At 41.4% G+C, this 11,609-nt stretch overlaps 1 protein-coding gene across 1 annotated transcript; it reads left to right on the top strand.

Moving 5' to 3' along the window:
- The first annotated feature begins 9,473 nt into the window (after nucleotides 1-9,473).
- On the top strand, nucleotides 9,474-10,740 carry LOC142098706 (hemoglobin subunit alpha-5-like). Its single transcript, XM_075181523.1, has 3 exons — nucleotides 9,474-9,579; nucleotides 10,101-10,305; nucleotides 10,533-10,740. The coding sequence occupies exons 1-3, from the start codon at nucleotides 9,485-9,487 to the stop codon at nucleotides 10,659-10,661; spliced, it is 429 nt and encodes a 142-aa protein (XP_075037624.1). The 5' UTR covers nucleotides 9,474-9,484; the 3' UTR covers nucleotides 10,662-10,740.
- The last annotated feature ends 869 nt before the right edge of the window (nucleotides 10,741-11,609 follow it).

Here is an 11,609-nt window from a genome sequence, read left to right as displayed (position 1 = left end):
TCTTAAACCTTGGATCAAGCACAGTGGCCAAAACGTACTGATCCGAGTTCAAGATCTTAATAACTCGAGGATCATTGTGAAGCGAATTAAGTACTTGATCGACAAGGCCAACATACTTTGCGGAATTGCTTGCTTTCATCTCCTCCTTCAGTTTCTCAAGCTGCTTTTCCAATAGTCTAATTAAATGAATGACTTGGCTCAAACTAGCAGAATCTGCACTCACTTCACACGTCACAACTTCAAATGGTTTCAGCACCTTGCACAGCACTAAAAGGATTCCCCACTGTGCAAGACTGAAATACATCCCCCCTCCTTTTCCAATATCATGGCTTGTGCAATACGCTTGGATGGCATTGCGCTGTTCCTCCATCCTCTGAAGCATGTACAGGGTGGAATTCCCCCTAGTTACCAACTCTTGCTTAAGTTGGTGGCAGGGCAAGTTAAACTGCTCTTGGAGCTGCTGCAATCTCCTACATGCTGTGGCAGAATGCCTGAAATGGCCTGAAATTTTACGGGCCACCGAAAGCATCTCCTGCACCTCACGGTTATTTCGTAGGAAGCTCTGCACCACCAAGTTGATGTGTGAGTAAAACAGGGAATGTGCTGGAAATCACCCAGCTGTAATGCTCGCACTATATTGTTGGCGTTATCAGAAATGACATATCCTGGGGAGAGTCCAAGTGGTATAAGCCATGTATCAATCACATCTCTTAGATTGCGTAAGAAATTGTCAGCTGTATGCCTGTTAGTGAAGCCGGTGATACAAAGAGTGGCCTGCCTGTGACAAATGTTACGTAGTGGTGTACATGCTGCTGCTGTTCCTGCTGGTAAAGGTGAATGACCAACCCCGTGGGCTGTCACGTTCATATAGTCTTTGGTTTGCCCACTTCCACTTGTCCACATATCTGTGGTTAAGTGTACAGTGGGCAGAATGGCATTTTCAAGCGCAATCTCTACTTTTGCACACACTTTTGGTATAGTTGTGGAATAGCTTTACGGGAAAAATGGTGTCGCGATGGAATTCTGTAACGCGGACACAAAACCTCAATTAACTGTGAAAAACCAGCTGCGTTTATTGTGGATATTGGACACAGATCTAACACTAACATGACGGCCATGGCGTCTGTGATTCGCTTGGCGACTGGGTGACAGCTGTCATATTTACTGAAATGTAGGACTGCTCATTTTCTTGGCCAGCCTCTGGGCTGACAATTCACCCCCAGCAGCAGCAACAGCAGCAGCAATGGGACTAACGCTTTCTTCAGAGTAATCAATCATAGTGCAGGAGTCATCCAGCCTTAATAAGTGGGATGCAGGGCTAACTCCGAGCGCCACTGAGGATATTGATGAGGATGGTGTGGTGGGTGTATTTTGTAGCCAACGGGATGTCGGTGACCGGAGGTTCCTAGCTGATGATGGAGTGCTTGTAATTTTTTTGGAAGAACTTTCAGCTTTTCCCAACACTTTGCCATGAACTCTCGTTAAATGGCGTAACATAGACAAGTTTCCAAGATGGTTAAGGTCCCTCCCTCGACTGACTGTGGCTTGACATACACTACAAATGGCTATACAGTTGTTGTCTGGATTTGGGTAGAAATAATTCCACACATAAGAAGTGGATTTTTTTGTTTTATGGCCAGGCATGACAATGGCCTTTTTCTTGCCACGTGCCAGAACTGTTGCCACTGGTGCAGGACTTACACAAACAACCTCATCCTCATCAACATCATTATTAGCGCCCTCGTCGCCTACACAAATCTCCCCCTCATATTCTTCTAATCCCAAAGTGGCATCCTCAATTGGTGTATCACCGGCTACACTCGGGCTGTTCAGGCACACATCAGCAGAACTGCTGAAAGGACCCTTCTTTATGGGTACATTATCAGAATACTCACGATTAGACATACCACTGGTGGATGGACTCTCCACAGGGATTGTTGTCATTTCTGATTCAGAGCATACATTATCCTGTAATGCCTTACTGTTTTCTTGCAGCTCGGCTTTCACCCGTAACAGTAGTTGTGCACCACTTTTAGACTGCAAATTACTTGGTCTTGCTTGGTCACGACGAGTGACTGTACAAGAAGAAGGCTCGGTAACATTTTTGGATCTGACACTAATAGAGAAAGGCGAAGGCCTCATTCTTTCTTTGCCACTGCGTGTAGAATGGCATGTTGGCAATTTTTTTTTTATCGGCAGATAACTTTTCCTCAGTTACACTTCTTTTTCGCTTCAACACAGTAAATTTCTTTTTGGTGTGTGTTTTTTCCCCAGATTTAAAAAGACAATGGGCTAGATTTACTAAACTGCGGGTTTGAAGAAGTGGCGATGTTGCCTATAGCAACCAATCAGATTCTAGCTTTCATTTTGTAGAATGCACTAAGTAAATGACAGCTTGAATCTGATTGGTTGCTATAGGCAACATCTCCACTTTTTTCAAACTCGCCGTTTAGTAAATATACCCCTATGTACTTTTACATTGCCTTTTCCAGATGATGTACTGGGAACACTACCATCAGGACTGGGGACAAAACCTAGTTGCGGATTCTGCTCATATGTGGACTGCTTTGAATCCATTTTAATGAGCCCAAATCACTTGTAGTGCAAAATATTGTATTAGATAGATATTGCTGACAAAGATGACTTTTTTGACAGCCAGAAAAGTAGTCATAAAACACTGCGGAGTATTCCACACCCCAAATCACTTGCAGTGCAAATAATGTATTAGATAGACATTGCTGACAAAGATGACTTTTTTGACAGTCAGAAAAGTATTTATAAAACTCTGCAGAGTATTGCACACCCCAAATCAATTGTAGTGCAAAATAATGTATTAGATAGATATTGCTGACAAAGATGACTTTTTTTTTGACAGCCAGAACAATTTAGTCAAATCTCGCGAGAACCGAGCTCCGAAATACGAATACGTCACAATGACGTTTTGCCTTGATTTAGATTCCGAATGGGCGGGAGATACTCGGATAGGCTAAATTCAGTAGGATTCGGATCTCGGGGAATCGAGTCCGCCCATCTCTAATTGAAATTTTTCTGTTTAATTATTTGTGATGGTTATGAGAGGACATTTATTCCGGTTGCAGTGTTTGCCTATATGTTTGTTCCCCCTCACCTTAATTCCTTGCCTTATTGTACTTAAAGCTTCATATCCCCTTGCACACATGCTTTTTATTGATATTGATCTCACATTGCACATGGGATAAAATTGTCACATATTCAGACTTATTGGTTACTGGTGTATCTAAGGGGTCATTTTGAAATAACAGTACCAAGAGAAACTGACGCATTTCACCAAAGGGCTTTTTCAAGGAAAAACAAGAAGAGAGAGAGAGAGAGAGAGAGAGAGCGAGCGAGAGAGATAGAATATACATATATAAATACATATATAAAATATATGTAAGTAAACGCGCAGGTATAAAATTCCACCTAGTGTGATTCACCAATCGAGTCTGCACACTGCACTGTCAGATCTGCACTACTGACTGACAGTGCTAATATGGTTGAAACAGAGCTGAAATGTAGTTAGTATACAGTAACCAGGGCCTTGAAGGAACATGGGGGACCCATGTCAGGGGGCCCGCAACTTTTATTACTGTAAATGAAATCATTTGTGACCCAGAAGAATTCAAACATACTGCCAGCATTCAATCGTGTCTGAAGCCCCATGTATCAGGAATGCATTGTCATGGTGCTGGCCATGTGAAATGCAGCTGCCAGCGTTGTCATGGTGTTGGCCAAGTGACATGCAGCTGCCAGCGTTGTCATGGTGTTGGCCATATGACGTGCAGCTGCCAGTGTTGTCATGGTGCTGGCCATGTGACGTGCAGCTGCCAGTGTTGTCATGGTGCTGGCCATGTGACGTACAGCCGCCAGCGTGCCTTGCAGTTTTGTAATTTCTCAAGTGTGGAGATCACTGCATCACCCCACCACTGACATACAGTTTTGCTACTTAATATTGTTCCTATAAATTATTATTTTTTTCAGTACAATCTATAGTCTACAACAGCGAGGTGCGAGGAAAGCTGAGCAGAGATTTTTACCATAGCAACGGTAAAAGTGTGTAGCCGCAATGTTCTTAGGAACATCTCGGTTAATTGAATTTCCCATAGAGTCATAGCGGTATATTTACTAAACTGTGGGTTTGAAAAAGTGGAGATGTTGCCTATAGAAACCAATCAGATTCTAGCTTTCATTTATTTAGCACAGTGGCCTAGTGGTTATCACTTCTGCCTCACAGCACTGGGGTCATGAGTTCGATTCCCAACCATGGTCTTATCTGTGTGGAGTTTGTATGTTCTCCCTGTGTTTGCGTGGGTTTCTTCCGGGTGCTCCGGTTTCCTCCCACACTCCAAAAACATACAGGTAGGTTAATTGGCTGCTATCAAAATTGACACTAGTCTCTCTCTGTCTGTCTGTCTCCCTCTCTGTCTGTCTGTGTGAGTGTGTGTCTATATTAGGGAATTTAGACTGTAAGCTCCAGGGGGCAGGGACTGATGTGAATGGGTTCCCAGTACAGCGCTGCGGAATTAGTGGAGCTATATAAATAAATGATGTTGATGATGATGATGATGATTTAGTACATTCTGCAAAATAGCAGCTAGAATCTGATTGGTTGCTATAGAAAACATCTCCAGTTTTTCAAACCTGCAGTTTAGTAAATATACCCCATAGAGTACATACCATTGAACCTTCACTTCATTTGGTGGTAGTCACTTTCTCCGACATACTTTACACCGAGACTACTTACCTTGACACAGTGATGACGAAAGTGACATTACCGACATGTTAATCTTCCCGACTGTTGAAAAAGCTGACTTATAAGAAATTCCACACATCGAGTGGCCGGCGCACAGAAATTACGTTTTGTTGTTGCTGTTAATGGCGCAATGCAAGTAGGCGGCTGCTGGACAATGTAGAAAGTGTCACGGGCACTAGGAGTCTTTACCCAGTATCACCCGCTGATGGTCTTATCAGAGCAGTTGAGTTGGTATATGATACTCTGATGGCAGGGTGATAATGGAACTGGAAACAGCAGATGGTTAGAGAATGCTCAGAAAGTCTATGACTAGCAGCACTGGTAAACAATAGGTAACTGAACACGAGGATCTGGATGGACAAGGACACGTGAGGGTAGTCAGTGGTCTGCGCACGGCAAGTTGTACCACTGCTATAGTGAGAAGAATGTCCAGGAGTAATAAGGATGTGGAAGTCAGTGGTCTGCGTATAGCAAGTTGTACCGCTGTCTGTAGTGAAGGAATGGAATCCAGGTGAAGGTAACGGGGAAGTCAGTGGTTTGCGTGTAGCAAGTTGTACCACTGCTTATGTGAGAGGATATATGCAACTGGTGACACAGGGAAACAGGAATCAGTGGTTTGCCTCTAGCAAGTTGTACCACTGAATATATATGTGAGGAAGGACACGAGGAGATAAATGCAATGCAGAGTCTACCTGGGTACACTGAACTTGATCCCACGTTGAACTGCACACAATAATAATAATGAATGAACAGCACTGCACAGATAAACAAAGTCACTAGAATAGTCCAGCAAAAGGAAACACAGTCAATAATAGCAATAGTCTCAGAGGATGGAAACTCCGGAGGAGAACAACTCAGTCCAGATGGATATGCAATACACCAGCACAGTCAATGAGAAGTATGCATACCGTGGTTCAGATGAGCAGGCTGTTAGAGATAGCTGCAGGGATACCTGAGCGGCAGGGAACAGACGAGATGAGAAGTCCTTGCAGAATGGAAGCGGCAGGTAGGTGCAGCGCACTGTAGGTAGGCCAGCAAGGACGACAAATACTCAGGAAGCAGTAGTATATCGAATTGAACAGCAGGAGACCACGGGAGAGTTGAAGCGATGTAGCAGAGCTGGAAGCCGAGGAGCGTAGACTCGATGCTAACAGGCAAGTTGACACAAATGGACACACTGTAGAAGCAGTAGGCAGCGGGTCAGCTGACGGCAGGTAGAATGCAGACTGGAGCGCTGAGACGAGCAGGACTCTGTAGACACGCTGAAGTAGCTAACAGGAATCAGCTGGAACAGTAGCGATGTAACACAGGAGAGTTTGAAGCAATCTGTAACTGTAGATACACGGAGGCAGCGGATAGGAATCAGCTGCTGGAGTCACGATGAAACACAGGAGAGTTAGCAGTAATCTGTAACTGTAGATATATGGAGGCAGCGGATAGGAATCAGCTGCTGGAGTCACGATGAAACACAGGAGAGTTAGCAGTAATCTGTAACTGTAGATATACGGAGGCAGCGGATAGGAATCAGCTGCTGAAGACACTAGGAACGCGAGGAATAGAAGTGGTCTGGAAACCACAAACGGCAAACAGGAATCAGCATCAGCTGAACACACGAGCAGGCACTGGAACACCTTTAGAGACTCATGAGGAATGAGACTCCAAGATCAGGCAACGTGGTATTGACCACAGGTGCTTAATATAGGGAGTGTTGCCTGATCAGCCAATTAAGTTAAAGGAACAGAACTGAAGGTTAAAAGGGACTGCACATGCGCAGTACCTTATTATAATGGATGGATACGGTTCCTAGCTACCTTAGAAGTAGCACTCACAGTCCAGTGAGTGACAGAAAGATTAGTAAAAGCACTGTCCAGCCGCCGCATACTTGCATTGCGCCATTAACAGCACCAACTAAAGTGTCGTTTTTACAACTGACGTCATTTCTGTGAGCCGGCCATTCGATCTGTGAAATTTCTTCTAAGTCAGTTTTTCAACAGTCGGGGAGATGAACATGTCGGGAATGCCGATTTCATCATCACGGTGTCGGGGTAAGTAGTGTCAATGTTATCAGTATCGATATTTAGTACCCAACCCACTTCATCTGAGCATGCGCACAAGTCACTAGATTCAGAAAGTAAATAAGCATATTATAAGCCAAAAAAGCAATTTGTGTTCAACCTAGTGCGAGTCCCTCAATATACATACTTCTATGCTATACACCAACACCCAAAGAATATATATGAAAATGTTTATGTCTGTTGGGAAAAATGCAATAGAAAATGACTATGATCAGCATACAATAGTGGAAACAAGCTCAGGGCCCTCTTAACAACATTATGGGCCCTCAGGCAAAGCAGTGCACCGGGGCCCCTATCTAATATATAAATGCTTAGTGGCGTCTGTCTGTCTGTGTGTGTGGAAAAAACAAAACCAAGTTGCAGCGCCACCTGCTGGGCAGAGTTATACACTGACCTACTAAATTCTTAGTGTGTGTGGAAAAAAAAATTCAAAAAGGGCTGAAATTTGGTAGGGCTCAAACTCATTTTCGTGAGGTAATTTTACCTCATGAACACATGTGTAGAGGCGTGCGTTAGTGTGTGTGTGTGTGTGTGTGTGTGTGTGTGTGTGTGTGTAAAAAACTATTTTCTCAGAAAGGGCTCATCCAATTGACCTGAAATTTGGTATACTGACAATATTTGACAAAAAAATTAGAATAGTCAAGTCAGTTAACTTCCATCATCCCCCCTTCTCCCCGTGGGAGGGATAGTAAAGGCTAAATTTATGAGTTGAGGGGTCAAACTCATTTTCGTGAGGTAATTTTACCTCATGAACACACATTAAAAAGGCCGCTTGCGTCGGGAACTAACGATCTTCCCCTGAGGAGGCCTGGGCTAGGTCCAAATGCATGACAAGAACCTTTTTAAGACCTTAAGTAGCTTGATTTGACTAGAATGCATGAGTATCATGCACGGGTTAACTTGTATATATATATACACGTAAAAAATAAATAAATATATATATATATCTAATATATAAAAGTCTAGTGGCGTGTGTTAGTCTGTCTGTGTGTGGAAAAAATAAAATCAAGCTGCAGCGCCCCCTGCTGGGCGGAGTTATACACTGACCTACTAAATTCTTAGTGTGTGTGGAAAAAAAAATTCAGAAAGGGCTGAAATTTGGTATACTAAGATGTTTTTAATTTGTTAATTTAATTTGTTAATATTTAAAAGTGTTTATAAAGATTTAAAAAATATATATATATATTTCTTGAAGGAGAAGTGACAGTTGGGAGTGGTTGGTGGTTGCCGGGGGTGACAGTGGGGAGTGGTTGGTGGTTGAGGCCTGGGCTATGGCCCAAATGCCTGACAAGAACCTTTTTAACACCTTAAGTAGCTTGATTTGACTAGAATGCATGAGTATCATGCACGGGTTAACTTGTATGTATATATATATATATATATATATATATATATATATATATATATCTATATATCACTTTTTTTTACACACACACACACATACTGGTCAGCCGTCAGCGTCACTTGAAATAATTAAAAAAAACAAAAAACTCTTAACTTACCTTATTCTCCAATGCGATCCTCTTCACTCTTTTTCCAAGTCACTGCAGCACGAAAACAACTTTAATCAGCAGGCAGCAGGGGACTTCTCCATGCTGCGCTCCGCAATGGATGTCGGGCGACATGCACTGCGAGCGCCGCACAGAGGAAGAGACCAGTGAGGGAGTCGGAACGCCAGCTGACCGCAAGGCAAGTATTTTCTTCTTTCTTTTCCAGGATTTTTTTTTAGCGCTGCCTCTGACGGGGCCCCCTAGCCCGTAGGGCCCCCGGGCACCTGTCCATTGTGCCCAATGGAAGAGATGGCCCTGAACTAGCTTACATCCTAACATAAAATATAGACAGTGTGTAATCCTTGACTAGTAGTCTGTTTTACAAGAGGTGTTTTTTTTTAATTGAATAACTAAAAGTAATCTTACTTTGTTGAAAGCTTATGAGGAAAAGTACACATATACAGTACAGCAGCAGACACTGCACCATAAAGTCGATATGCAAGCTGTTCATTGTATTTACTGCTAATATATAGAGTCCATTTTTTCAGAAACAGCAATTTGCACCCTTTTCTTTTAATTAAAGCTATTGTGTGCAAATTGTTTGGTACCAAACTTACATTAAGACAGCATATTTGGACAGATCAATTTTTCAGAAGGTGAACAATTACATTTTTAAATAATATTGTGTGAAAATAATTTGTGCTATTTGTGAAAAATCTTTTTCAATGTATTTATGAAACCATTTTTTGAATGTTATAGTTTGCAAATGCTAAAAACAAAGAGCACAGATAATTCAAATGTAAACCTAGAACTGTAAATAAATTGTATTTATTTAAGACCAACCCTGCTTTACACATGAGCTAACATACAGTGTGTTGTTGTCAGGCTAGAAATTCTATTGTCAAAGTATGTCATGTGCTATACTCTGCATATTGTGGTTACTGTATGTTGAGATAAAGAGATATATTACTATATCAGACAGTATAGACCCTGACAACATTATTTGGTTTTACAGATAAGAATATGGGTGTGACGGACATGGTAGCCAATAGAAATATATCTAGGTCAGGTTATTTTAAATTAATTTCTCTTTAAAAGTGCAAGAAAGTTGTGCTGTCCAAGTCATCTGTACTAAACCTGATTCAACCATGCATTTCTCTGATGCAGAAAAGGCAGCCATCGCCGCCATTTGGGACAAGGTGGACGGCCATGCTGATGATATTGGAGCAGAGGCTTTGGAAAGGTAATACTAAAATATCCTCCTAATTATTTACATATTCTCTATTCAATAGATTTGTTATTCAATTGCCCTTTATCTTTTTGTAATACTCAATTATCACTGCTAATTTTATTTGCACATTTGATGCTACTTGTCCCCATAATATGGGATATCAAGAATAACATGTGAGCCGGAATTCTTTCCCTACCTAATGAGTTTTATAATTGGATATATAATACATAGACTTATTCATTGTCAACAGAACAAACTAAAGAAAATCTGACTGTTGCGATTTGTGTCATTTATACTTAAGTATTTCTTCAGACCTTTCACCATAGTAGACACACATCTGTAGATCTAAGATTTGCACTAAGTATACTTTATTACAATAAATGTGATTGAAACATCATCCAAAATATTGTTCATAACATTTTAGATTTAGATAACAATAAAAGGTAATTTTATCAAATAGCAGCACAATTGAATGACACTGTTTTAACACCTCAGTCATTTATTTATTAATCATATATTTTAATTCCATACAGACTGTTCCTGGGCTTCCCTCAGACCAAAACCTACTTCAGCCATTTTGATCTGAGCCATGACTCCAAAGATCTCCACAACCACGGAGGAAAGGTTGTGAGAGCCATTGGAAATGCTGCCCATCATTTGGATGACCTTGCCCATGCTCTGTCTTCCCTCAGTGACCTTCATGCCCAAAAGCTCAGAGTTGACCCTGGCAACTTCAGGGTAAGTAATTTAACCTTTTTACTTTACTACTAATTGATATAGAACTAATAAAATAAAATTAGAGATGCAGAACTATTTTTTAAGTTACACATTATATATCATTTGTCCACAGCTTACTAGAGCTATAGTTACAATCATGTACAAATAAATGATTCTCAGTTAAAATACATTGTTCATATCTGTTTGTAAATACTGTGATTACAAATATCAATTGTTTTTTCTTGTAGCTGCTGTCTCATGCTATCCAGGTTACTCTGGCTGTCCACTTCCCTAAGGAATTTAACGCTGTTGCCCAATCTGCCTGGGACAAGTTCCTCTCTGCAGTGTCCTCTACCCTGGTTTCCAAATACAGATAAACTGGTCCTCCTGGGGTGTCTGCTGGACATTGCAATGTCTTAGTCATTATCAATTTATTCAATAAACTGAATTTCTGCAGATCATAGTTGTCTGTGTCAATAACTACCTTTTGGTTTTGAAACTTATTTATATTTATAATGTTGTCTAATTTGTAATACAGTTTTCTTTCTTGAAACAGAACTAGCACCCAAAACCCATCTAATAATTGAAGTAGATATGAAATACTTGAATTTGGTAATTGTTTAATATCACAAATGTAAATGTTTGCAAATAGCTATAAGCCTTTATATCCAGCACACATATCACACCTGTCTTTAACTTCAATAGTATTTTATTATTTTTTCAAGGATTATGGGGTACAGAAAGTAAAAAGAAGGGGGGACGGGAGTAAGGGAATGATAAGGGTAAGAGGGGTACATAGTGAGGAAGAACACATTAAACAATACTGCTTCTATACCACATTATAGACTTGGCTTCCTTACAGTTTGTGAGAGTTACCCTAATCAGGACCACACCTGTCTTTAGAATTCTGTTTAGGCAGCTGCTCATATTGGACCTCATTTAGAGTTGGACGCAAAGTCCGTTTTAGGCGCATCCAACAAAAAAACACTACCACGCAGTTTCAGAAAGCACCAAATCCGCCTGCAACTTGGGACGCAATTAACACTTGCGACAGCTTGCGACTCACTACGAGAGAATGGAAGGAACACGGAGTTGTGAAGGCTTGACCATGTAAATACATCCTAGTTGCAGTGAGGTGCAGACGCAACACAAGTCAAAACAGGGCTAAAGCTGTGCGGCAGGAATTAGGTGGTGCAAGCGTTAGCTAGCGGCAGGAACTGCTCGCAGCTCGATAGGGTATTATGTGGTATTGAGTGGGATGTAACTGGGGTTGCTTGCCACTCATAATACCCTACCAAGCTGCGGCACACTCCCACTCATACACT

The sequence above is a fragment of the Mixophyes fleayi genome, chromosome 7, assembly GCF_038048845.1.
Source record: "Mixophyes fleayi isolate aMixFle1 chromosome 7, aMixFle1.hap1, whole genome shotgun sequence".
In the NCBI taxonomy this organism is placed as follows: domain Eukaryota; kingdom Metazoa; phylum Chordata; class Amphibia; order Anura; family Limnodynastidae; genus Mixophyes; species Mixophyes fleayi.
Note: the sequence above shows the minus strand (reverse complement) of the source record. Positions and strands in the feature narration are given on the sequence as shown.